The 27,923-nt window shown below is 52.9% G+C and overlaps 1 protein-coding gene across 2 annotated transcripts; it reads right to left on the bottom strand.

Moving 5' to 3' along the window:
* Positions 1-132: 132 nt before the first annotated feature.
* LOC105869948 (organic cation/carnitine transporter 2) lies at positions 133-27,404 on the bottom strand. 2 transcript variants are annotated; one of them, XM_012762115.3, is made up of 10 exons: positions 26,963-27,404; positions 18,644-18,747; positions 13,143-13,297; positions 11,996-12,167; positions 10,209-10,335; positions 8,570-8,670; positions 6,431-6,645; positions 4,410-4,592; positions 2,966-3,101; positions 133-2,604 (listed from the first exon to the last, which is right to left on the bottom strand). In XM_012762115.3, exons 1-10 carry the CDS (start codon positions 27,353-27,355, stop codon positions 2,517-2,519), a joined length of 1,674 nt encoding a protein of 557 aa, XP_012617569.3. In that variant the 5' UTR covers positions 27,356-27,404; the 3' UTR covers positions 133-2,516. The 2 variants fall into 2 exon arrangements, with proteins under 2 accessions (XP_012617569.3, XP_075852133.1); XM_075996018.1 differs by lacking the exon at positions 26,963-27,404 and having other exon boundaries at positions 13,130-13,297; positions 18,644-21,531.
* Positions 27,405-27,923: the final 519 nt, after the last annotated feature.

The following is a 27,923-nucleotide window of genomic DNA, read 5'->3' as shown; positions in this document are numbered from 1 at the left end:
CACGGGAATTAAATTTTAGCTTCAGAGATGAATCCCAACCATTGCCAGAATTAGCTCACACTGACAGAAAAGTCCGGCGATGGTGTGGCACAAGGTCACCAACTTTGGGAAATAAAGATTGTAGGCAGTTGCTATTATTTAAAAAATCATTTTACTTATTAAAACTTTCTCATTTTCAAAGGCACATCAGTAGCTTTCACAAAATTATGGTTGGTTTATTTTGTTGTTTTTTTTACCTACTGAAGCATATGCTTTAGTAGTAAGTACTATGGTAGCATAATCAGCAAAGAGAAGGCAACTACTGAACACAGAATATTTCCTGATAGTGTTACATGACTCAAATGAGCAGCTCTGAAAGACTGTGAACAATTTAAATTTCTTTATAATTTTTCCCCGATTAGGTATCACACAAGGAATACACACAATCACATTGTTTCTGGCACTCAGAGAAGTGCCACAGGATAAAACTGGAAAGGCCTTGCACCAGTGCCAACTGCAGACCATTGCTGCAGTGATTCTGAGTTAAAAAAAAAAAAAAAAAAGACACAGGCCAGGTGCAGTGGCTCAGGCCTGTAATCCCAGCACCTTGGGAGGCCAGGGTGGGAGGATTACTTGAAGCCAGGAGTTCGAGACCAGCCTGGGAAACACAGCAAGATCTCATCCTCACAAAAAATAAAAATAAAAATAAATTAGCCAGGCATGGTGGCATGCACCTGTAGTCCCAGCTACTTGGGAGGCTGAGGCAGGAGGATCACTTGAGCCCAGGAGTTGGAGGCTGCAGTGAGCTATAATCATGCCACCACTGCACTTCAGCCTGAGCAACAGAGTGAAATCCTGTCTCAAAAGGAAAGAAGGAAAGGAAAGGAGAAAGGAAAGGAAAGGAGAAAGGAAAGGAGAAAGGAAAGGAGAAAGGAAAGGAGAAAGGAAAGGAGAAAGGAAAGGAGAAAGGAAAGGAGAAAGGAAAAGAGAAAGGAAAGGAGAAAGGAAAGGAGAAAGGAAAGGAAAGGAAAGGAAAGGAAAGGAAAGGAGAAAGGAAAGGAAAGGAGAAAGGAAAGGAAAGGAGAAAGGAAAGGAGAAAGGAAAGGAGAAAGGAAAGGAGAAAGGAAAGGAAAGGAAAGGAAAGGAAAGGAAAGGAAAGGAAAGGAAAGGAAAGGAGAAAGGAGAAAGGAAAGGAAAGGAAAGGAAAGGAGAAAGGAAAGGAGAAAGGAAAGGAGAAAGGAAAGGAGAAAGGAAAGGAGAAAGGAAAGGAGAAAGGAAAAGAGAAAGGAAAGGAGAAAGGAAAGGAGAAAGGAAAGGAAAGGAAAGGAAAGGAAAGGAAAGGAAAGGAAAGGAAAGGAAAGGAAAGGAAAGGAGAAAGGAAAGGAAAGGAGAAAGGAAAGGAAAGGAGAAAGGAAAGGAGAAAGGAAAGGAGAAAGGAAAGGAAAGGAAAGGAAAGGAAAGGAAAGGAAAGGAAAGGAAAGGAAAGGAAAGGAAAGGAAAGGAAAGGAAAGGAGAAAGGAGAAAGGAAAGGAAAGGAAAGGAGAAAGGAAAGGAGAAAGGAAAGGAGAAAGGAAAGGAGAAAGGAAAGGAGAAAGGAAAGGACACACACCAGGAGGCTAAGGAACCAGCCTTCCCCAAGTCTATTCTGAAAGGCAAATAACTTAAGGAGAAAAAGACACAACAACAACAACAAATAAAACAACAAAACAAAACCCACTGCAGTTTTCAGAGAAAAGACAAAGTTGCTTGTCTCTCTTTCTCACTAATACACTTCCTTCAAACCATATCCAAGAAGCCACAGTAGTGAGGAGGTTTGATTCACACAGCAGTGGAAAACAAGAATAGTGGATCTAATGATGTTTTTCGTATGGGCCTGGACAAGCCCAGTGCTTTGATCAGATGTAAACAAACCCACCCAGCGTCACACCGAGTAGCCCAAGAGCTCGCACACAATGCACTTGCCCGCCCCGTACTCTGCACCTGCTCACTCTCCGTCTCGAAGTGCCGTTAGCTCTACCCAGACCCTGTGCTCTCCTGCCCTGGGTAGGGACTGTCCTAGTTAATGTCATTTGTAACCAAGTAAAGGTGAGAAATCAAACTTCCTGGGAAACTATTTCTGTTCCTCTAAAGGTCACCATTAGAAGGAAGGGTGGGGGGACTTAGGCCTGCAGTTTTATTAGGGGCCTTTTCAGGTTGTCTAGAATTAAAATGTAAATCTAGCAGATTCTTCTCACATTCTTCCAAATCCCCCTTGGCTCTGGTCAATTATCAACTCCTTAGGAAGTGTCGAGTGCACCGTCACGAACGTCAGGACTGATCTGAAGTGGTCGGAAGGCAGCCACGGTGTCCCCAGAGGAAGGTGGTGCTCGGGGACTCCACGCGGCCTCTGTGTCTGGGCGGCCGTCCGCCAGCGAGCCAGACACAGGTAAGAGAATGAACAGTAATGGCCTTTGTCCCCGAAGGGCTCCGCGTCTGCACGGGCCGGGCCGACGAGACGCAGTCTTTCCTCTCACGTCCCTCACTCACTGGAGCCTGCGTTAGAAGGCCGTGCTCTTAAGGATGACTGGGCTTTCTTCGCCGTCTCTTAACATCCTCCTGTGATTTGAAGTCTGCTTGTATTTTATTCTGTAAAAACAGGCAAAACAAACGTTAGTAACACATCTTAAAAAGATGCCTGCCAGTCTCAGAACAACCAACCAAGAACTGAGGCTATCTTCACTGGGGGGAAAAGAAATCATGCAGTGGATTCTGAGATGTTTCTCCTCACGCTGCCATGGAGATGTGCGTGGCGGCACGTCCGCCCCAGATCAGACCAGAGAGCACAGGCTGTAAGCACCCCGCTATTTATAACCCTGTGATTGCTAAACTAGTCCATGCACTTGTGAGTTTGGTGGGGGCCGGGGGGGGGGCCTCTACCATGAAGGGATCCTGGACCTGGCCCAGACCGAGGGCATCACCACCACTGTGAAGAAGGAGCCCGTCTTACCCTTTGACCCTCAGCATCTGGTCAATGGTGTCGGGGAGTGGGGTGCCGAAGCTCTCTGGGAGAAACAGGGTGAGGATGGCGGTCAGGATGGTCAGACTTCCCATCAGGATGTAGGGCAGGAAGCGGTCATAGGCGCCTGCGGCAGAGCAGACAGAGCCCCGCCCGGGGTTGCGGTTAGACCTGGTCTCTCTCCATCCCTGATACCTCCAGGACTCTATAAGGATCACCGTCCTTCTCAGTCCCAGCACCGCCTGCAGGCTGGGACACCAGACTAGAACCTGGTTTCGGAGCCCAGGGCCGGCAGGGACACGCCCAGAGCTCTCCAAAGGCCCAGCAGGGCCCCGAGGCACAGGGCAGGAGTTCGGGGAGCAGAGCCGTGATGATTACTCCTGTTTCCCAATGTTGGGTTTCCAAGGAACTCAAAGTACTTGGCCAGGGACAGGAATAGCTCTGCCACCTCTGTAGATGTGTTATGACCCATTCGGTTTGCCTTTGGGCTAGACAGGCTGTTTCTTTCTTTTTTTTTTTTTTTATTGTTTTTTTGTTTTTTGAGACAGAGTCTCACTCTGTCAGCCAGGCTATAGTGTGGTGGAGTCAGCCTAGTTCACAGCAACCTCAAACTCCTGGGATCAAGGGATTCTCCTGCCTCAGCCTCCTGAGTAGCTGGGACTACAGGCATGCACCACCATGCTCGGCTAATTTTTTCTATATATTTTTAGTTGGCCAATTAATTTCTTTCTATTTTTAGTAGAGACAGGGTCTCACTCTTGCTCAGGCTGGTTTCGAACTCCTGATCTTGAGCGATCTGCCTGCCTCAGCCTCCCAGAGTGCTAGGATTACAGGCGTGAGCTACCAAGCCCAGCCTAGACAGGCTGTCTCTGCTTGTCAGATCTATTTGGCATGTCCACAGAGCTCTCTGGGCACTCAGGGCAGGTGCCACCTACCTACCTGGGGACGTGCAGGGGATGGCAGTGCCGTGAGGATACGCTTTTGAGAAGGAAAGACTGGGGCCCTGCTACGTAAAAGGCAGATCTTCACACAACATAAAACCGCTGCATAGTGCCCTGGTGAGAATGATTCCCAATCCATCATTCCTCTCAAGCAGACACCTTCCCCCTCCTGTTCCTTCTTAACGCAGATTCCAAGAAATTTCTCCACTGGCTCGCTGAGCTACTGTGTAGTTTCAGAGGGTAAAGGAATCTAGTCTCTGGTGGAAGGCCTGGGATGGCTGAAACAGCAACAAAACCTTCTAATTTTCTCATCACTTTCTAGCGAGTCTATCGGCAGTTTTTCCGTTTGAAAGTGAACGTCTCCCTGGCAGCCCACTCGGGAAGAGCCCTCCCCGGCCACAGGCCAGCACGTTTGCTGTAGGCGCTTGCTTTCTTGCCAACAAGCGATCTCCACTCACATTAAAGCTCCCAGCCCACCTGCCCGCACCACTCACCGAGGTAGACGAAGTAGGGAGACAGGATGCTGCCCAGGCGGGAGGCCGTGGAGCTGACGCCCACGCCCATGTTCCTGACCACGGTGGGGTACAGCTCAGCCGTGTACACGTAGACCATGGAGAAGGCAGCGGTGACCCCAAACTTGCCCACCATCACCAGGACCGTAGCCAAATAGTACAGGTCTGCAGAGCAAAGGAAAGAAGGCGGGAGCAGGCGCCAACCCACAGCACACCACTGTTCAGAGTTCCACTTCTTGTTTGCCTGAACAAATGTACTTTCTCCCCCAGTCTTTTTTTGGGGTGGGTTAGTGTCTGTAACTTCCTACTGTGGGATGAAGGACTGCAGCCAAGACTCCCCTCCACGCTGATGCCTGGGTGGAGGCGGGGACCGCAGCTCATGAGGACATGCATTTTCTCAGCCTAGAGACCACTGGAGCGAGCTCCTCAGTCTCCCGCCCTGCTTTCCAGGCCGGAAGTCATTCAAGACCTGTCTGCCAGGAGTCAGCTGTCACCCAGAACCTCATGCCGCAGGCACAGCGGAATTCATTAATGGATTTCACAAGATTGGAGAATCCAGTTCTAACTCATTTCATGTTTTTCGTACTATTCAAAAACTCACAGAGCATCATCGGGATGATCCTCCCATCTATCCTTCTCCCTGTGCTGACGAGAGACACTGTGAGTGGCCGAGGGTCTCTGAGCCCACTGTGACCTGGCTACATCATTTCTGGCTTGTTCTGCCACACACCCCTGGGGACTGTCCCTGTGCAATGTGCCCAGCCTGAGAGAGCCCACCAGAGGCCCCCAATCCATGGGGACACTGAGGACTCTGGGCACAGGGCCAGAGGAGGGCCCAGCTCTGTAAATTGTCAGACGTGGCCTCCTCCCACCCATCTGAAGGACACCAAGACGGCTCCAGAAATAGAATCCTGCTCCTGCCTGTGCGGCCCTGTCTCTTATCCAGCTCCTCTTTCTGCTCAGATGTGCCGGGCTCGTTCCCTGCTCAGGGTCACTGCCTTTGCTGTGTCCTCTTCCTGAAATGTCCTCCTAGACTTTTCCATGGCTTTCTCTGTCACTCCACATATGTGTCCACTGAACAGCCCCTGCTCAGGCACATGGTCTGTGACGACTTTATGTAAACTAGCTCCCTGCTGCCCTTCGGTTTTATTCACAGAAGGTAGCACAGTCTGCACTATTTTAAGCATTTTATTTACTTGTTTGTTGTTGGTCTTCTCGACTAGGGTGTAAACTATGAGGGCCTGGGGTTCTGCCGACTTGTTTCCTTCCGTACTGCATAGCACCAAGCACAGAGCCTTGCCTATGGCAGGCACCCATAGCTACTTGCTAAATAAATAAATAAGACAAGCTAGGCGCGGTGGCTCACACCTGTAATCCTAGCACTCTGGGAGGCCGCAGCGGGAGGATTGCTTGACGTCAGGTGTTTGAGCCCAGCCTGAGCAAGAGCGAGACCCTGTCTCTACTAAAAACAGAAACAAATTATCTGGACAACTAAAAATATATATAGAAAAAATTAGCTGGGCATGGTGGTGCATGCCTGTAATTCCAGCTACTTGGGAGGCTGAGGCAGGAGGACTGCTTAAGCTCAGGAGTTTGAGGTTGCTCTGTGCTAGGCTGATGCCATGGCACTCTAGCCTGGGCAACAAAGCCAGACTCTGTCTCAAATAAATAAATAAATAAGACAGGGCCAGGAAAGAAAGCAATGGGGGTGGCTCTCTCCTCCCCCTTACTCTGGAGTGGAAAATAAATATGAACACAGTAACTTGGGAAAGAGTACAATTAACCCACAGCCCCCAGTGCTGCTGTTTCCCACCCCCCGAAGCCCAGGCCGTCAGGGGTGCTCTGATCCCAAGAGGCGATCTTGGTTTTTAGGCCGAGTCTGCACACAGGCCAAGGAGCCGTGAGGGGCTTGATTTCATTCTCTCCATTAACTGGGGGAGAAGCCCAGCAGAGCACGAGCAGCTCAGTGAAGACCCCAGACCACAGACGCACGCGGCCCCTACCTGGGGGCACCAGCTGCACGAAGAGGAGGACGCTGCCGCCCAGGAAGAGCGCAGTGGCCATGGAGTAGCGCCGGGGCAGGTGCCGCAGCAGCAGCCAGGCCAGCACGTACGCCGGCACCTCCACCACCGCCGAGAGGAAGCAGTTCACGTAGATGTCCCCGTGCAAGTTAGGAGTGTCAAGGGAAAGCCCAAAATAGCCCACAGATATGGTCATCCTGGAACAGAACGCAGAAGAAAGCAGCTGGAAGAACAGTATCCACGTCTCTCCCGACCTAAGCAACTTGTAAAATGCGATTATTTCAGTAAATTCCAAACCACTCTGCACCTGACTTCACAGAGCAGAAGACAACTTCTCCCGCCCGCGTGGTGCAGCGAGAACTCCGTGCTGGTGTCCTGCCAGAGCCTTCCACGTAGGAAGTGTCACAGCAGAACAGCTTATATAATTCACACAGACTGACTTCGTTGAACGAAATTCCAACCCGCCTTTTGGCTTTAAAAACACAAAGCCAAAGCATTTACAGAACCTCCCAAATCCAGCAACTGCAGAAGGAGCTAGGGAATGAGTAAGGAGGCACATACCAAGTGAGGTGTGACAGGGTTGGAGGGAAGAGACAAAATAAGGGACAACATTGAGTTAAAGACTGTCAGTGGCACCCGGCCAGGCAGCGGCTGGTCAGAGGCAGCTGACACCAAACCCCCCGCCCCCCCCCCCCCGCACCCAAGGAGGAGAGAGGGGACTCCCAGCAGTGGGCCAGGCTGTCTCCTGTCCGCATGCCCACCATGTCCCTGGCCTGGGCCCTGTCCCCAGCAAGCTTTCTCCCTACTGATGACCCACACTCTTTGGCAAACTGGATCTCTATGGATTAGAATGTTTCTAACTCAGCAGCAGGTTGAAAACCCAGCTGGCATGACAAAGAAAAAGAGTCTGTACAGGAGTCCCTGGGAAACCCAGAGCCCGGGGAAGAGTCTGGGTGAGCCACAGCAGGTGCACGCTGTGTGCGGCCCTGGCTTGGGCAGACTCGGGGAGCACTGCCCTGAGGGATCCTGAGTCCCTCCTTGGAAACGGGCAACGCACAAAACGCCCAGTGCCCCACCGCTGGACGCTAGATGAGACTGCCCTCCTCACCCACCTGCCACCACCCACCCAGCAGGCTCGGGGAGTCACCTGCAATCCCCAGGGTCTGGCCACTGAGCAGAAGCTATCCGGGCACTCAATGTGTTCCCTGTCTGGTGACTCACAAATCCCTTCCTGACACCCTGTGAGATGCCCAGTTAGAAGGACCCTGGCGAAACGTCTAGGCTGTGCCCTGACTCTGAACGTCCCAGAAGGAGCATGTCCTGCTTCCATGCTACCAGAAAGCACTTAGAAGCCTCGGTAGCCTAACAGACATGGTGTCTGCACTCAGATCCTTCTTAGAAGTTCTATCTGTCCTCCTTAGCCACTATCTGTGACGGGGCAGGAGGGGGTAAGGGACAGGAACAACTAATCAAGGCCCCAGGGAATAGGATCCACCTTAGGACCTGGAGAGACCCCCAGAGATCCCATATTTTCCCAAATAGCCTCCACAATAGTTTTCATTTTTCTTTTCTGAGGTTGCATCACATTAAGAATTATGACAGGCCGGGCATGGTGGCTCACGCCTGTAATCCTAGTACTCTGGGAGGCCGAGGCAGGAGGATCACTCAAGGTCAGGAGTTTAAGACCAACCTGGGCAAGAGTGAGACCCCATCTCTACTAAAAATAGAAAGAAATTAATTGGACAGCTAAAAATATATAGAAAAAAGTAGCCGGGCATGGTGGCGCATGCCTGTAATCCCAGCTACTCGGGAGGCTGAGGCAGCAGGATTGCTTGAGCCTAGGAGTCTGAGGTTGCTGTGAGCGAGGTTGACACCACAGCACTCTAGTCTGGACAACAGAGCAAGAGTGTCTCAGGAGAAAAAAAAAGAACTGTGACATGTCCATTTCTTCCATACATCACAAGGCATGACCCTTTCAGTTTCGGTCTGAGGTGTGTCTATACACGAGAGGCCCAGCGGCCACTTGCAGAGGCTCATCTGGAAGCCTCAGGCAGCACAAGAGGCCCAGCGGCCACTTGCAGAGGCTCGTCTGGAAGCCTTAGGCAGGCGGCACTTACGCACCACAGGATGATGGACATGATGGTGACGATGCGGATGTTCCGGGTTCGGAGCAGATCCAGGATGCTGTGCGTCGGCTGCTTCTTAGAACTCAGGTCTTGTAGCTGCGGGGACGATACAATAAGGGTGCGGGAAGGAGAGAGGGTCAGAGACTCGGAGCACATGACAAACAACATGCTTGAAACCCTGCGTCCCAGCTGTCTGCATCTCAGAGCTGGGAGTGTTGCATTTCTTCCTTGAAAAGACCAGTAAGTGCGGTGACTGCATTTGGGCTGCTGACAGCTCCCCCAGGCCCTGTCCGTAACAGTGAACGAGAACGAGAGGGAAAAGCTGGCGCCCAGGCCCTACTTTGGGTGCAGCAAAGTGGAGGCCAAGCCAACAGCTCCACACCACTCAGCTTCATCCTCCCGCCAGCGGCCACATTCCAGGGAGGCCTGAGCTTTCCTTCCCAAGCCTGGCTCCCCGCCCTCTGGGTCAGAGAGAGAAACTGGCTGTGGACTTTACTGATCTGATATATTTTTTTAAATTAATGTTTTGAGTCCTTATACCAAGTAGTTATTGGTCCGCTTCCAGGGGAAAATATTGAAATAGAAAAACAGGAAAATTGACCTGAGTTTCACCCAGAGTGACTTCCTATGAAATCTGGCAGGGCCAAGGCAGTTAATAAACCACACGTCTAAACACACCGAGGTTGCTTTCTTAAGCGAACCCAGCTTTGGGGCTTGTTGTTCCTGAGTTAGCAGTTCAGCACAAGGTCAACTCTCGGCTTAAAGCATCCCCTGAAACAGCCTCGGTTCCTCCCAGATCCTGTGGGGCTCGTGGGTCACCCAGACTGACCCTGGCTGGACAGCCTCCCCGCACGCCTGCCCTGACCCTTGTGCAGCAGGGCCCTGGCCAGTGCGGCCGAGCGACCCCTCCCTGGGAAGCCAGTGGGGCTGTCCGTGGCCGCCGGCCTCTTCCCCGAGCCCCAAGTGTTCCTAAGTGACTGTGGTGGCTGCTCCACAGCCAGTGTGCCTCGTTTTCCCGTCAGATGAGAGAGACGCCCCGAACCATGCAGCGGCTCTTACAGCTCGGATCTCTCCTCACCATCCTGTGACAGAGGGAAACCGCCTGCTGCAGGGAGGGCAGAGGAGAGGGGGCGGGAAGGAAAAGCCAGAGCCGGGAACCAAGCAGAGCCAAGCAGTTTCTCCTGGTGCCCGAGCACGGGCTTTGCAGGCCGGGATGGGATGGGGGAGCAGTGAGCGGGACCTGACTCGGACAGGACAGGTGACAACTGGCCATGGGAGGGTGGGAAGAGACCGAACACCTCCGAATCCATCCGTGTGCTACGTCTCACAGGCTGGACGAGCTTTGTAAGACGACAAACTACCTTAGGCACAAGAAACGATGACTTTGTAAAAGGCCTATTGCTCATAAAAGGTGTTTATTATTAAAAATAATGGTAAAAACATATGATCGTTTAGAAAGGAAGTTAATAAAGTAGGAAAACCTAAAACCCACAGGAAAACTGGAAAGCGTGAGGCGGTAGTAACCTATTCCCCAACTTCTGGGTTTTACCCGGGCCCGCCCTGGGGGCGGCCGGGCACGGCTGCCCTCAAATCATGGCCGACACGCCCCCCCCACCGCTCCCACCTGGGCTCACCTCACTCGGGTCGAAGATGGTGGAGGGGGCGGCGGTCCCATTGATCTTGGCCGCCCTGCGGATGATCACCTCGGCCTCTTCAAATCGCCCCTGAGAGATGAGCCACCTCGGGGACTCGGGGATGAACCTGGAAGCACAGGAGCATCTCGGTGAGGCCCCCGCCCACGGCTGAGCAGCAGAGCACAGACATTTTTTTTTTTAGCTGAAGAAAAAGTATTTATTGAATGTGATTCTAATATAATTAAAAATTCTCAAAATGACTCATAAGGGAAGTGTCTACTTTATTAAAATTACAGGTTAATAAAAACATTTAAAAACACATGGTATCAGTAAGAACTCTGAAATCCTCAGAAAACAGCTACAGCTTAGGCATATTGTTTCTTGGTCCTCAGGCAGCTGCAGCTGCTCCATATGTCACATCATGTAGCCCACTTCTATTTCCCATTGAAGAGAAAATGAAGCATAGTGTGTACAATGATCTCATGTTAGGCACTCCTTGACTTCATCAGTGTTGATGGATAGACAAGAAAAGTGTGATCTGGAACGAGATTTTAAGCACTTAGGAATGTTCATGACGTCCTCTTTGTAAACTGGAGAAGCCAGCCACCTGGACTGCCTTGGGTCGACGTGTGCAGTGGCAGGTTCTGATGGTTTGTCCTGCTCAACAACACACGAGAGAAGGCACAACTGGACGTGGGCACACACGGCACAGCTGGACACGGGGAACGAGGTTCAGAACCAGAGCTGGGTCTGTGGAATGTCTGGTGCTCACAGGCCCGAGGCAGAGAGACGGTCCACACCCAGCGACAACCTCAAGTGTGAGCTCTTCCGTACACGGCAGGGCACGAAATCTGGAGGGCCCTGTGCACCCTGATGGGGTCCCCACGCTGGCCGGCCACCTCCATTCCCAAAGCGTGGTGGTATCTCCCTCCCCCCCCTCCCCCCGGCTCTGGGGAGTCAGGGCAAGGCAGGCTCCTAAAGCCCAGCTTCTGCGGATGTCTCAGGCCAGCCTGGACCCCACCACAGTCCCCGCCCCGTCCCTGACACCCACAGGAGCTTCTGCACTGGCCTCTGAGGCTCTGTGTTCTCCTCACCCCACCCCCGAGTCATCTGACAGATTTGCCAGACTCTCGCCCGAGTGCTCTGAGTCTGTGCAGGTATTTTCTATCTCGCTGTGACCAGGCAGCCTCCCACTTGGTCGTGACGTGCTGCTTCCTCTCCACTGTCCCCTGAATGCTCCCTGCGGAGCTGGTGGTCTCACCTTCCCCACCTGCAAGGGGCGATTCCACCCCGGCTCCTGTGCTGTGTTCCCGCTAGCTGTGCAACGGCCTCTGCTCCGCTCGTCCGGCTCCTGTCTTGGAGGCACAGGTGGGGCCCGGCCTCCACCACGCAGCCCCCTGCGGAATCTCGCCTTGGCGACCCCCGTTCCCCAGCACCTGTGGCACGAGCCTCAGCCACGCACAGCCAGAGCCGGGGCCTGGGCGGTCTTGCCCTGCGGTTTGGGAACCTCCCAGAGGTCACGCTGGACCCCATCCTCTCACAGCTACTTTCTCTTGTCCCTGTACTTAGACCAACGTGGCACAGGGCTGAGAACACGTCTGTTGATGTCTTGGGACTCTGTTTTGTTTTGGTTCTTTTGAGTGTGGAGAAAACATTCTGAAACCGCTGATAAATAATCCACCCTTCCCGTCTCCAGGAGCCAGGATCTGTGGGTTGCTGCTGCCCCCTAGCGAGGGCCAGACAGACGTCACCCTGCGGACGCCCCGCCAGGCGGGGGCCACACTCACCACCACAGCGCCACGCACAGCACCCCCGGCACCGTCAGCGCCAGCAGCAGCATCCGCCAGTCCCGGATGAAGTAAGCAAACAGCGGCAGCACCATGTAGCCAAACGCATAGAATATGCACACCCCTAGCGTGGAGAATATGATGCGGACCGACTTGCCAAGAATCTCCGTTCCTGTTCAAAACAAGGGAGGAGTCAGTGAGCATTTTAATTTGGGTTATTTCCTTATTAATCTTCTATGGTTATCGCTTTTGACACACAGACAAGAAAACAACCAGATTTATCTCTAAGTTCCCAACCCCGGGGGAGGGGACGGGATTCTGAACTCCGTCTAGTATGACCGACTCCTGGGGGCGCCGTGGCAACAGTTCTCCCGTGACAATGTCACCGCTTCCCTAAGCCATGTGCTCAGGATGCCATACAAGGCCCCTTTGATCCTCATATGAAGAAGAATTCATTGAAGGTGAAATCAGTACTAATGCCACCTGTACTGACTCATACCCTTCAAGGAGGAAACATGCTATTAAGTGTGAAAATTAAAAAACAATCCTTTCAACAATGCAACCCAAGGAACCCAAAGACCTTACTATCGAGAGTCAGACTCCTCCACACAGTGACACTGGCCACTTTTCAGTGACACAAGGCCAGCTAAGGTCTGAGCCAAAGCCCTGCAGCGGCCCTCAGCAGTGTGTGCTCTGAATACCGACTCTGCTCTGCAGATCCATCAGCAAAGGCGCTGCAGACAGGCGGCCTCTTCCACAGCAAGCCGGCCAGCCACGGCCCCTCTCGCACCGCGCCTCCCGCCTTCCCCGACTATTCCGGTCCTGGACAGTGCCAGGCCCTTTTTCAAGCGGATGATCTCTGGGGAGTCTCAGTAAAATGTCCATCGAGTCCTAAAAAGTGCCACACCTTGGAGGCCAGAAAGGCCCTGGAAGTCGGAAGGCAGACCACCACACTGCTGGGGACCTAAGGCTGGCCAGCTGTGTGCTCAGTGTCCCGGCCTATACACAGGGTTCGCCAGGACGCTGCAGCTGGCTTTGCTAGAGACCACTTTCCCTCGAGGGACATCACAGAGGTCTCCAGAAAGGAGGTGGTGGGAGGACGGTGAGACACAGGGTTAAGTACTCAGCTCCAACCTGGTGGCCATACCCAGGACAAATGCCGCCACGTAGTTGGAGATCTGGCCCATGCCCACAAGGACAAACAGCACGATGAACATCTCGAAGTTCTTGGAGAAGACCTGCAGGAAGCTGAAGCCCGTCTGCATGCCCATGGTGGCAAACAGCACTTTCTTCCGGCCGAACCTGGGAAGGACGGAGAGCGATGGAGAATCAGGTGGAAACAGGTGGTAGGAATGGGCTCCGCCCAGACGGGCACCCCCAGATCCATCTAGGGAGAGGCGTGCACGTGCCACCAGGGTACCTGGTGCCAGTCTTGCTCTCCCTGTCCCCACTCCCCAAGACAGATGTGTGGTCTGGCACCCAGGTCACCAAAGAGCAGTGTCACAATGATGATCATGATCGAAACACATAAATTATGCTTAAATCTAGACATTTATAATGATATTTTTTAAAAAAGAATCGGGTCGGGTATGGTGGCTCACGCCTGTAAACCCAGCACTCTGGGAGGCCAAGGCATGGCCCGGGCTCTTCAGTGGATAAACTGTAAGGCAGAAAAAGGGATAGAAGGAGAATCTATAAAGTGAACTAAAAGATATTTTAAGTGGTCGAGATTAAACTTGTGCCAAGGATGCACAAACTCACATGGAAGTGATTATTTTAAGAGTCAGCCTAGGCCGTTACGCAGTGGCTCACGCCTGTAATCCTAGCACTCTGGGAGGCCGAGGTGGGCGGATTACTTGAGGTCAGGAATTCGAAACCAGCCTGAGCAAGAGTGAGACCCCGTCTCTACTATAAATAGAAATAAATTAATTGGCCAACTAATATATATAGAAAAAATTAGCCGGTCATGGTGGCGCATGCCTGTAGTTCCAGCTACTCGGGAGGCTGAGACAGCAGGATTGGATTGCTTGAGCCCAGGAGTTTGAAGTTGCTGTGAGCTAGGCTGACACCACGGCACTCACTCTAGCCTGGGCAACAAAGTGAGACTCTGTCTCAAAAAAAGAAAAAGAGAATGCCACAAGCAGGAGGAAGAAGTCAATCTAGTGGGAAGCAATATACTCAGCTTGAATTTGGCCAAGCCTGGCAGACACAACCTCTGCTCAATGAATGTTTATTGAGCATCTATTATAGCAAACACTGGAAAGATCTCTAAATGAAGATGCCATCTCTGCCCTCAAATAGTTTACCATACAGTTTGTAAGGCAGACATAAATCACATTTTATTTATTTATTTTTTTAATTAAAAAACAGTTTTTATTGAACAGGGTCCCATTCTGTTGCCCAAGCTGGAGTGCAGTGGTACAATCAGAAGCTCACTGCAACCTCCAACTCCTGGGCTAACATGATCCTCCTGCCTCAGCCTCCCCAGGAGCTGTGACTACAGGCACCCGCCACCAAGCCTCACTAATTTTTAAAATATTTTGTATAGATAGAGTCTCGCTATGTTGCCCTGGGTGGTCTTGACCTCCAGGCCTCAAGCTATCCTCCCAAAGTGCAGGGATTACAGGTGGGAGCTACCGTGCCTGGCTTGAATCACATTTTTTTTTTTTTTTGAGACTGAGTCTCACTCTGTTGCCTGGGTTAGAGTGCCCATGGCGTCAGCCTAGCTCTCAGCAACCTCCACCTCTTGGACTTAAGCTAGGCTTCTGCCTCAGCCTCCCGAGTAGCTAGGACTACAGGCATGCGCCACCATGCCCGCCTAATTTTTTCTATATATTTTTTTAAGTCATCCCATTAATTTCTATTTTTTTTAGTAGACACAGTGTCTCACTCTTGCTCAGGCTGGTCTTGAACTCCTGAACTCAAATGATCCTCCTACCTTGGCCTCCAGAGTGCTAGGATTACAGGCATGAGGCACCGCGCCCAGCCCTGGAATCACATTTCAATCACACAAGCACGCTGCTGAGCACACAGCCGCACGCTGAGGCGGGTACATGCAGGGACAGCTCCAGGTGCACGAGGGACACCACAAAGGCAGCTTTCCTGACTGGGGGTGAGGGTGGGGAACTGAGCATTCAGGGAAGGTCACAGGTCACCAACAGGACACTGAGATGGGGAAAAATCGTTGTTGACAATGAAGGATGAAAAGCACAGGGACCAAGCTTCCAGTGACACTTAGTGGCTGAGACCAACTTCAGTCCTGTGCTGACACCTTTTCTTTGCCAATTTCTGGCCGGTGCTATGAAGGAAAGTCACAGGAACCAGGGTCTCGTACACCAGGGACTCTGAGTGACCCGTGTGGTCAAGGAGGGGCACGGGGTGGGGTGGGGACTGCCTCAGACTCTGAGAAGAGCCTCCCAGCGTGGCTGGAGGGGCGTGAGGGACAGGAGCTTGATGGCGCCAGCCAAGTCGGCTGTGCGGCAAGAGACTGAGGGAGGAGGGCAGGAGCCTGACAGCTACGTAAGAGAGAGTTTGGAGTTTTTTTCCCCAACACAACAGTTTGGTTTTTTTTTTTTTGGTTGTCACAACTTGGGCAGGAGATGCTACTGGCACCAAGTGAACAGAGGCTAGTGATGTTATTAGATATTCTAAATCGCCTGAAATAACCCCCTACAACAAAGAATTATTTGGCTCAAGATATTAGTAGAGTGAACACTGAGAAACCCTGGCCTAGAAGGAAAGGCCAATTACCCTGCAAGTTCTCCAACAAGAGCTCTGCCTGGCGCCCAAGGGTGAGCCCTGACCACAGCGCAGGCAGGGGGAACCTCCACCCTTTCCCTTCCCCAGGCTCCCTGGGGTGGCGGCAGAGAAAGATCTGGGGACCCTCACCTGGCCCCAGTCCTCGGCAATCTGGAGTCGGGGCCGGACATGCTCACTGTTAAAGTCTGTCAACCAAGTGGCAAACACACACACCCCTACAGAAACGGGAAACATCAACCTGGTTCTCAGAGCTGCGCTGCTCTCGTAACTCACACCCATAAATACAACTCGATCATGTCAGACAGGAGGCTTTGACAACCAAGGCTTATTTTGGTTGCTCTTGAATTTAGACTTATTAATATGCCATGAAGAAGGCTAAACCTTAGCCCTATACAAAAAGTGACTGCTGGCCGGGCATGGTGGCTCACACCTGTAATCCTAGCACTCTGGGAGGCCGAGGCTGGCGGATCGCTCAAAGTCAGGAGTTCGAGAGTAGCCTGAGCAAGAGCAAGGCCCCATCTCTACTGAACAAAAAAAAAAAAGAAAAAAGAAATTAGCTGGACAAGTAAAAATATATAGAAAAAATTAGCCGGGCATGGTGGCACATGCCTGTAGTCCCAGCTACTCGGGAGGCTGAGGCAGGAGGATCACTTGAACCCAGGAGTTTGAGGTTGCTGTGAGCTAGGCTAATGCCACGGCACTCTAGCCCAGGTAACAGAGTGAGACTCTGTCTCAAAAATAATAATAGGCCGGGCGCTGTGGCTCACGCCTGTAATCCTAGCTCTTGGGAGGCCGAGGCGGGCGGATTGCTCAAGGTCAGGAGTTCAAAACCAGCCTGGGCAAGAGCGAGACCCCGTCTCTACTATAAATAGAAAGAAATTAATTGGCCAACTGATATATATATAAAAAAAAAATTAGCCGGGCATGGTGGCACATGCCTGTAGTCCCAGCTACCCGGGAGGCTGAGGCAGAAGGATCACTCGAGCCCAGGAGTTTGAGGTTGCTGTGAGCTAGGCTGACGCCACGGCACTCACTCTAGCCTGGGCAACAAAGCGAGACTCTGTCTCAAAAAAAAAAAAAAAAAATAATAATAATAATAATAATAAAAAGCTGTCAATAGCTCCCCATGGCTCCTGGCTGAAGTGCAGCCTCCTAACAGTGAACCATGAAAGCCCTGCCTGCCCTCTGCTCCTGCCTCTGCCTGACTCACTCCACAGCGCTCTCCGTTCTCTGCATCTCTGCCACAATGGACCTTCTCTGTCCCGTGCCTCTCCTTGAGTCTGAGCTTCGGTACATGCTGTTCTCCCTGCCAGGGACGCTCTTTCCTCTGTCCACCCCTTTAGCTTGCTGATTTCTACTCATATTTCAACTCTCGGCCTACGCTTCACCTTCTCGGGGCGTCTCCCCTGACCTCCCCTGTGAGACGCTCCCTCCTCCACGCCCTGCGCCTCTCTGCGTCACTTAACAAGACCAAGGATGACAACCACCTCCGCAGTTAGCTGACCCATACACTCTGCCTTGCTAGAAATAGAAAGCACGTTCCAGGAGAGCAAGGACCTGGAACAGGAGTCCGTGCAAAGCAGAGGAACAAAACTAACCAGGTCCAAATCCTGACACTGCCACCTGCCAGCTGAGTTGCCCTGGGGAAGTCACTTGGGCAAGTTATCTAACCCCATCTGTTTCACTCTCCTGATCCTACTTCACAGGGTTATGAGAATCAAACTATTTGGTTTTTTTTTTAAATCTATACCGTATTTATAACAGCATCTGGTGTATATTAGATGCTATGCATTTGTTAAATAAATATAAATTAGGCCAGGCGCGGTGGCTCACACCTGTAATCCTAGCACTCTCAGAGGCCGAGGAGGGTGGAACGCTCAAGGTCAGGAGTTTGAGACCAGCCTGAGCCAGGGTAAGACCTCGTCTCTACTAAAAATAGAAAATAATTAATTGGCCAACTAAAAGTATACATAAAATATTAGCTGGGCATGGTGGTGCATGCCCGTAGTCCTAGCTACTCGGGAGGCTGAAGCAGGAGGATCGCTTGAGCCCAGGAGTTTGAGGTTGCTGTGAGCTAGGCTGACGCCACAGCACTCTAGCACAGCAACACAGTAACTCACTACCTACCTACCTACCTACCTACATACCTACCTAACTAAATAAATCCCATGCTGTTACAAGGTTAAAGATCAGGGGAAGCAAAGGCTTTTCCTCCAAAGAGGCAGGTGTCTCAGGCTCAGCCAGAGTCATCGATCTGTGGTCATCATCTAATGGACTCTTTAATGCTCACTGATGACCGTAGGACTTTTTTTCTTTTTAAAAAAAACCACTACATGACACTCTGGAAAAGACAACTCTAGTGAGAAACGTACATATTTAACTTTTTCACAAGGAAAGCCTTCTCGGAAACAGACAATAACCCGCAGACCCAAACATGTCGAATCCCTGAGCTGAGCAGTAGGATAGAATGGCTTCGCTCCAAAGGCAGGACGGCGTCCTCATCCTGAACTTCTAGACGAGAGACTTCAGTCAGCCGGAGGATGCCGGGACTCCTCCCCGCGGAGTGGCCCTGTGACTCGGTGGCTGCGTCACACGTGCCAGTTGGCCACAGCCTTGCTGAGGCCTGTTCTTCCCGTCTCAGGCTTTCCGACAGACCCAGACGCTCCAGAGTCGGGAGATGCAATATAACGACCCTTCCTGAGAACTCCATGAAAGCCACAGACCTTCCTGCAGAAAAATGCTCACGGAGCATCTCTAACATTTTGTGTATGATCACAAAGGTTCTGGGATTCCTGAAGCCACTGGTGGTCCTTGAGTCAAAAACTTCGGAATTGCACAAGAACCTGCTTACGAGAAATGGGTCAAAGCAGCGGGAGGCAGGCGCCTTACCTGTCCGAGAGCTGCCCCGACACGAAGGAGCCCACCAGCACCCCCACGAAAAACATGGAGATCGTGAGGGGGGCCTTCCAGTCGTCCTCACACACCAGGTTCCACTGCAAGAGGAGCAAAGGGGGGTGTCACTCGCTTCTTCTAAAAAGGTTTTAAATGTAAGGCTTCTTAGAAAACGAAACCAGAGCATCCTGCTTCCCCGCCTGGTCTCCGTGTGCGAGCTCACTCAGCCAGACCACGCTCACCGGGGCGGTAGGCAGAGAGCAGGCTGCCTCCCCACCCTGTCTCCATGGCTCCATGGGCCTCACTGTCTTGCTTCCATCGTGAGGAGGGGAGACGGCAGGGGCGAGTGCGCTGCCCATGTGCCAACCCAGAAGGCAGGACCTCTGGTGCTTGCTCCTAAGACCCTGAGCGGAGCCCAGGGCTGTGGAAGAGGCAGGTGCCCTTGCTCAGTGGGGTCCAGGCCGCTGGCAAGAGCAGCACAGGAGTGTTCCAGAGCAGGGCCCTGGGTGTCCAGGCATCCAGCAAGGGACGGAGGCCAGAGGGCCCAGACTGCACCTCCTGGACCTGTTCCTTCAGCTCTGCTCAGGCTCCCACTCGAGGCCAATAAGCCCTGGATCCTTCTTGTGACAGAGCTGGAATCTCTGATGCTGCACGCCAATAATGTAAAACCCAGACCGGGCGCAGTGGTTCACGCCTGTAATCCCAGCACTCTGGGAGGCCGAGGCGGGCTAATCACTCGAGGTCAGAAGTTCAAGACCAACCTGAGCAAGAGTGAGATCCTATCTCTACTAAAAATAAAAATAAATTAGCTGGACAACTAAAAATATATAGAAAAATTAGCCAGGCATGGTGGCGCATGCCTGTAGTCCCAGCTACTCGGGAGGCTGAGGCAGAAGGATCGCTTGAGCCCAGGAGTTTGAGGTTGCTGGGAACTAGGCTGATGCCACAGCGCTCTAGCCCGGGCAACAGAGTGAAACTGTCTCAAAAAAAAAAAAAAAATACCAGGCCCAGTTATAGCTGAAAGCTGTGAGCTAGGATGTAGGAAACTAGGTTTTAGCTTCTACTCTAAATGGTTGTCCAACTTCAGACAAGTACTTCCCACCAATACTGTGCCTTAATTTCTCCATTTGTAAAACAGGGACAGGAGCAGGGAATGGGCTGCGTTGCTTGGGTTTCCAGCACTCGACAGTTATTATGGACAGGAAAAGCGGTCCGTAAGGGAAGTAGCCGGACACTCACACATGAGGCTGCCTCAGCCTCAGAAGGAGCCAAAGGGAGGAAAAAACCAAAACAAGAAACTTGGTGGTTCCCAGAAAAATGTTTCCCAGAACAGAGAGACGGCACTAAGTAACAACCTCTGCAGGCTTCTCACATGAACAGCCACCCTCCTGGGAACGCAGACCCGTGGCGCCAGGCTGCCAGCCTGCCCTGCACGGAGCCTGTCAGCGCCCCACTCATGAACAGAGGCAGGGAGAGCGTGCAGCTCCCTGGAACAAAGCAGCTCTTCATGGCCAGAGACATGGGGAAAAGCAAGTCTGCTTCCCTGCCCTGCTGGCAAGGGTACGCACTCAGCCCCTGGGCACCTCTTGGAGGGGTTGGGACACAGGGCAGCCCTCGGGCTGTACACAAAGAGCCTCCGCAAGGCTGGGCGCGGTGGCTCATGCCTATAATCCTAGCACTGTGGGAGGCCGAGGCAGGCTGATCGCTCAAGGTCAGGAGTTCAAAACCAGCCTGAGCAAGAGCAAGACTCCGTCTCTACTAAAAATAAAAAGAAAACTAATTGGCCAACTAAAATATATAGAAAAAATTAGCTGGGCATAGTGGCACATGCCTGTAGTCCCAGCTACTCGGGAGGCTGAGGCAGGAGGATTGCTTGAGCCCAGGAGTTTGAAGTTGCTGTGAGCTAGGCTGACGCCACGGCACTGTAGCTGGGCAACAGAGTGAGACTCTGTCTCAAAAAAAAAAAAAAAAAAAAAAAAGAGCCCCTGAAGTCAGGCATGCCACTGGCTCTCCACTTGGAACAAGCACGCACCTGGAGGGGCTGACAGTGGGCTGGCAACCTCCACCCTGCGCAGAGGAAGCCCAGACGGGCAGGACCAGGAGGGTCAGAGACCACAGACTGAGCGCTCGGGCCGCCACGGCCCCCAGTGTCGACACCCAGACTCCCTCTCTCTGGGCGGTGGGTGGGTGCTCCTGGGGCAGACTCACCCCACCCACATATGGCTGTTAAAGCTGGGAGTGGCAGAGGCGGGGGGACAAAGCTGAGGGTATCAAGGATGAGGTGCAGGCCTCTGCCGTTAGGCTGAGCATCAGGTGCCAGATCATAGCTATGGCCACTCTTGAGCATGATGGGATCTACTTTCCAGCTGGCATGGATTACTTTTGTAGCAAAAAAGGAGAAAAAAAATGAACAAAGGGTCAGCAGCCGTTTCTTTTCAGGTCTATCACGAGGACTGGGGACCGGCAGGGCGGGCCGAGCTGGAGAGCCACGTGGCATCCACAGTGAGTTCTGGGGGTGCAGGGACAGGGTGACTGCAGTGCTCACCTTGGGACAGGTGCCAGAGTGTCTCTTGGGGTTCCTCTGCCCCACCTCCCAGCTGGGCCCAGCCTGTCCTTAGTCTAGGCAAGTGTGTGACCCCTTGGGTTAGCGGTGCCGCCCCCCCACAGTCCTGGACAACGCTCAGGCCTGGCGCTGGCCCTCCACAAGCGAACGTGTGCTAACACTTCTTTTCCACCAGCCTCAGGGGGGCTGTGAGCACAGTAGGGGCAGGAAACATGGCAGGTCTCAAACATGAACCCAGGGCAGGCACGCATGAGGTCCCACCCAGCAGTCCATCCACCCACCTGCCAGCCAACAGGTGGACAGCACAGCTCCAGGGCACGGCCTGAGGCCCCCTTAGCAGGGATGGGAGGAGAAGCCCCCGAGACCAGGCTAAGTCCCCCGGCCCCCCCCCCCCCCGCCTGAAGTGTCCACAGAGGAACCAGGGCACAGTGGCCTGAGAGTAGGGTGTTTCCACACTGAGCTCCGGGCTCCCCAGCTGAGACCGAAGTGGCTGCAGCTTATTGACGCCTCCAGGCACCCCGGACGGGCTGTGCTGGCTGCTGACAACAGCTGTCAATGTTAACCGTGAATGTGCTCAGGTCACAGGTCTGGAGTCACCACCTCCCCTCTGGGCGAGCTGCGAGAGCAGGTCCAACCTGAACGGTGCCTGGAAATGACGCTGGCGAAGGGCCTAGACTCGCGCTTCGTTCCGATGAGAAATGTGCCTTTCGGGTGGCGATGGCTTCGCAGGTGTATAGATGTACCTGCCAAGCTTTTCAAACTGCACACTTTAGATATATGCAGGTTTTACGCAATTTATGTATTAATAAAGCCATTAAACTTATTTACTTATTTATTTTTTTGAGACAGTTTCACTTTGTTGCCCAGGCTAGAGTAAGTACCATGGTATCAGCCTAGCTCACAGCAACCTCAAACTCCTGGGCTCAAGCGATCCTCCTGCCTCTGCCTCCCGAGTAGCTGGGACTATAGGCATGAGCCACCATGCCCGGCTAATTTTTTCTATATATATTAGTTGTCTAATTAATTTCTTTCTATTTTTAGTAGAGATGGGGTCTCACTCTTGCTCAGGCTGGTTTCGAACTTCTGACCTCGAGCAATGCTCCCTCCTTGGCCTCCCAGAGTGCTAGGATTATAGGCGTGAGCCACCGCGCCCGGCCAGTCATTAAACTTTTTTAAAAGAGGAAGAATTGTGCCTCTCGTACCTCATGCTAATGAGTGCCGCATTTCAGTCATGGGAAGTAGAGAGACAACATAGTTCCCTGGGACTAAATGTTCTTACCTGTAAACTGGCTGGAAGCGAAAAGAAATAGGGTCTGTGCCCTTAAGGCAGACGTCCTCCCCTGAGATGCACCTAGCCTGACCGCGCCGACGGTCAGACACAGTGGCAGACACCGCGTGTTATACTACACGCCGGGTGCTGCTACACACAGTTCACCCCACCTCCTGCTACAGGTAACCGTGAAGCCTCGCCTCAAGGTGCTCAGTGCAAAGAAAAGAGGTGTTTGCTATCATATCCCCACATTGCCAGCCGGTGCCCTGCGCAGGGGACAGGCTCAGGAGCTGTTTGGTACCCAGGTGAGTGGGTAAATGGATAAACACACAGGGTGTCAATCATGGTATCCTTTGGGCTTATTCCTGGCCCAGCTGCCCAAAGTCCAGATGAAATCTAAACTCCATTCTCCAGAATAAATGTATTTTCTTTGTTCCCTGATGCCTTGCTTTGTGCCAACTGTCAGAACTCTGACCCAGGGTGATGGCTCTCGGCTAGCTCGTGAGGGGCTCAATCTGACCGCTCGGGGGCAGTCGTGTCTACTGTGATTTGTCAGCACAGGGGCTGTAGGGGCCAGCAAGTGGCTTCTCTGATTTCCCATAAGATGCAAACGTACAGATGAGGGTCGAGCCTCCCAAGTGAGAGAAGTCGGCAAAGGCACAGACAGCAGCAAGGCACGAGCTCCAGGCCTCTCTGGGGGTTCCAGCCCAGACCCAGCCCTTGCCCCACTCCCAGGTTGCCATGGCGATTCCTCAGGGCAGGTCTGTTGGTACCAGTGAGGGCTCTCCCATTTTCCAGGATTGTCTGTCTACACCTGAGTCAAGGGTGATAAAAAGCTAGTCCAGGACTATAGGGAGTGAGTGGGAGTCCTGCTGAGGCCTGGACCAGGCGGCTCTGGGAAGCAGAGGCGGGCAGGGAGCAAGGCGATGCAGAGGACTGCCAGGTCTCAGCTAAGGAGGCCTGGACTCCTCGGCGCCAGCTTAGAAGTTTCTATGCTGGACACAGTGGCTCACGTCTGTAATCCTACCAATCTGGGAGGCTGAGATGGGAGGATTGGTTGACATCTCACTCCAGCCTGAGCAAGAGCAAGATCCAGTCTCTACTAAAAATAAAAACAATTAGCTAGGCATGGTGGTGCACGCCTGTAGTCCCAGCTACTCAGGAGGCTGAGGCAGGAGGATTGCTTGAGCCCAGGAGTTGGAGGTTGCTCTGAGCTAGGCTGACACCACCGCACTCTAGCCCAGGCAACAGAGCAGAGACTCTGTTTAAAAAAAAAAAAGTTTCTAAAGGAACCTTTCTGGGCCGGGCACAGTGGCTGACGCCTGTAATCCTAGCACTCTGGGAGGCTGAGGCGGGCGGATTACTCGAGGTCAGGAGTTCGAAACCAGCCTGAGCAAGAGTGTGACCCCATCTCTACTATAAATAGAAATAAATTAATTGGCCAACTAATATATATAGAAAAAATTAGCTGGGCATCATGGTGGCACATGCCTGTACTCCCAGCTACTCGGGAGGCTGAGGCAGTAGGATCACTTGAGCCCAGGAGATTGAGGTTGCTGTGAGCTAGGCTGACGCCACGGCACTCACTCTAGCCTGGGCAACAAAGCAAGACTCTGTCTCAAAAAAAAAAAAAAAAAAAAAAGGAACCTTTCTGCCTATAGGCTTGGCTGAGCCATGGTGAAACCAAAAAGCAGGCAGCCTAGGCCACTTGAGAAATCACCCACGTTCCTGGAGGAGGGGGCAGTCCTGGGCTGTGGAGCACTGAAGGATGGGCTGGCTGGCTGCCCAGCACCCCAGGCATGACTGAAGGGCCAGCAGAGGGGCCAGCCTGGAAGCATGTGGACCACCAAGCTATTCCTGGAACATGTAAGCACAAACCTCTTTCATCTCCTAAGGAATGTCCCCTTCCTTCTGCCAGTCCCAAGATCTCCTTCCAGATCCACATAGCACCAAGCCCCAGTTAACAGGTGGGAAATCACATTTCCTTCACGATATTACAGTCAATCCTTTTTAGCCACTCTCAAATTTCCCTTCTAAGAATTAAACCGTTGGTTTTTCTTCAGTTGTCAAACTGTACAGATGATTTCTTAAATTATTCACAAACCCAGTCAATAAAAATTTTCCTGAGAACTTCCCTCTGAATACAGCCTTGTGTCAGGAATTGATCTAAAGCTACCACAAAGTTTAGTACTACATGTATACATTTTAACTTAAACAAAGGGAAAAGAAAACCAAACAGGAGGCCTGAGATTCAAGTCTTTGGCTGAATAATATGAATAGGAAGCCAGGTATGGGAGCTCATGCCTGTATTTGGGAGGCTGAGATGGGAGAATCTCTTGAGGCCAGGAGTTCAAGACCAGCCTGGGCAACATAGCAAGACTCCTGCCTCTACAAAAAACAATTAAAAAATTAGCCGGGCATGGTGGCGTTCGCCTGTAGTCCTAGCTACTGGGACTGAAGGCTGAGCCAAGAGGATCGCTTGAGCCCAGAAGTTTGAGGCTGCAGGGAGCTATGATTGTACCACAGTACTCTAGTCTGATAGAGTGAGCCCCTATTTAAAAAAAAAAATATATATATATATGTATATATATATATACACACACATACACACACACACACACACACACGAAAAGGAATCCAACACCACTGTACTTACAAACACCTCTTTGTATGATCTGGGGCAGAGGGCAAGGCTTGGAGGTGTTTAGCAGGCATGAGACTAATTAGCTGCTGCAACCCAGCCAGGTCTGGGTTGAAAGAAAATGGGCCTTAGAAAAAGCCATCAGAATGTTGATGCAGCAGTTTCCAACAGCAACTGTTCTCCTGAGAGGAAAAAGTAGCTTTGAATTTTTAAAGTCAGACATTCCAATATCCCGCAACAGAGCTAAGTAAAGTATTAATCTCGCCTCCCTGCAAAGACTGACAACCTGCAAGTAAGTGAAAGGGCACACAATGCTCACGGAACTGCTAAGACAGCTAAATAGATGGTCTGAATGTAAAAACGAAAAACTGACATTGGCAGCAAGGTAGGCTCAGGCCATCCGGCACAGCTGACCTTTGGGAGTGAGTGCATCGATGCTACCAGCACTTGGCAAAGGCAAGACGGGGGCAGCCGGGCAGGAGCCAAGGACCCGAATACATCAGGGGATCTTCAGGGGTCAAGGCAAGACCCCAGGAGATGCCATGAGCTGCTTCTGACCTCACTGTCTTCCTCTTCTTTGCGGCCACTAGAACTTGTAGGAACTCCTGTATCCTGTTCTCCTCCATGGCTTCTGCCTGCAACCCCCGGGACAGCCTCTGCCTTCAGTTCTCAGTGGCTTCCAGGAAGGTCACAGATTTACTTGTGGGGCTAGAACCCAGGATTTGAAACAAATGAAGGTTCCAACTCTTTGTGGACCCATGGACCTGTGGCACCCACCCCTGAGTTCTCCACCCTCCAGAACTCTGCCCTCCTGCTGGGTATTTTCCAGCTCTTGCACCTGGGCCTCCCGTTCAGGATTCTGCTGAGCTGAACACCCCAGACTCCCTGAGAGGCCTCCTCCCTCAGGAAACCTTCTCTAACCTGCGAATCCCTCATCCTGACACTTAGTGAACCTGGTGACCCAGTGCCTATCAAGGAGAGCTCTGTCACTGCCGGCTCCTCCAGCTCAGCTGGAACTCCAGGGAGTTAGAGAGCCGGTGTCTGAATAAGACATAAAGCACAAGCACCATTAACATCATGTCACACATCCAGCTCCAACAGGCTGGCCAGGGAACAGACAGAGCAGCCCAAAATGAAAAATCCAAGGGGCTGGGAAATATGAAAGGAAAGTTTCCTCCACTCCCTGTGCACTCAGGTTGTATGCTTTAACTAAATCTGGACCACGACTTTGCCAGAGAATACCTTAGAAAACATTCCAGGTCCACACACAAGTCACCCTGAACAGATCTCCAGATGCACGGATCCCAAAAGACTGACCAGTGGCCATGGGCAAAAGGGACACAATTTCTTACAGGGCATGACCAGATTGTCATTGTGGGTTGAGGATAGATGGGGGAAGGAGAAACTGGAGAGAAGAGGGAAGAGGCAGTTTTATACACATGCTTCCTTTAAAAGTTCAAGAAAGAGGAGTATTTCCTTTTTTCTGAACGGATACCAAGAGACTGGAGGAAAGACGGTGACAGCCCCTTGGTCCAAGCCCTGGCTCACCCCTCCCAACTCCATCCAGAGGAAGTAATGCCCCCTCAGGGCCTTGGAGTGTCTCCCAGGGGCCACCAGGGTCTTCCTGGTTCCCTCTTCAATGCGGCCACCAGAATGGGAGGCCGGACAGGTCTGTGCTGCGAGGGGCACACTCCGGTTGGAAGTCACCTCGCAAAGGGCTCTGAGCCGCCTGGCGCGGAGGACACCGGTCACCAGGCAGTTGAGTGTTGAGGGAGGGGAGTGACAGCATCCAGCGTGCACCCGGGCGGGGCGCGCGAGCCCGGGGGCCGCGCGGGCACCCACCTCGGTCACGATGGTGGACAGGTAGACGTCCTGGCTGAACTCCCAGCCGTCCAGGCAGCCCTCCTGCTCCAGCTGCGCCAGGTCCACGTCGCGCCCCGGCTCCAGCCCGAGCGCCGAGAAGTTGGCGATGGCGGCCAGCCGGTAGCGTCGGCAGCTGTGGGGCACCTGGCGCCCGTCCTGCAGCCGCAGCGGGACGCTGTGGTTGCGCCACGCGCCGCTCAGGTTCGCGGCGTCCGGCACGCGGCAGCGGTGCTCGGGGGTCCCCGCCAGGAACACGGCCGACAGGCCGCTGAAGCCGTTGGGGACGATGCTGGCGCTGAGCAGGAAGAAGACGAGGCGCTGGAAGGGCCCCCACTCGCCCAGGAAGGCGGTCACCTCGTCGTAGTCCCGCATGCCGCCCTCTGCGGCGCGGCGCGGGGTCGCAGGCTGCGGCGGGCGCGGGGCGCAGTGCGCGTGCGCGGGGCCGCCGCCGCCGCGGGGCCGAGAGCGAGGAGCCGAGCGGGGCCGCGCGCACAGTCGCCGCCGCCGCGCCGGCCTTACATAGGGGCGGGCCGGGGCGGGCTCTGGGCCGGCGCGGCGGGGGCGGAGCTGGGCCGCCGGGCCCCCGCGAGCACCTGGGACCGGGCGGGGCCCCTAGAGGGTGGCCGGGTGGCGCAGGCTCGGGGGAGGGCGGCGGTGACACTCGTGGCCTGGACTTCCGAGGCCGAGCTCGACCCTCCAGCGCGGGACAGGTGGGCGGACGGGCAGGTGGCCGCTAAGCTCGAGTCTCAGCGACACCCCCGCCCTCCCGACCCTTTGCCCAGGACTGGGATGGGCCCAGGGTCCCCAGACAGTTGTCACCGCCCAAGCCTACAAGAGTGACACGGATTATTTTGCAACTGGGACTGTTAACTATCCTAGTAGAGACACCGGGAACAATGGCTTTTAATGCCAGCCCAGAAGCCCTTTTTAATAAATTGGT

The sequence above is a fragment of the Microcebus murinus genome, chromosome 21 (assembly GCF_040939455.1).
Source record: "Microcebus murinus isolate Inina chromosome 21, M.murinus_Inina_mat1.0, whole genome shotgun sequence".
NCBI classification, from domain to species: Eukaryota; Metazoa; Chordata; class Mammalia; order Primates; family Cheirogaleidae; genus Microcebus; species Microcebus murinus.
This window is presented reverse-complemented; position numbering and strand designations above follow the sequence as displayed.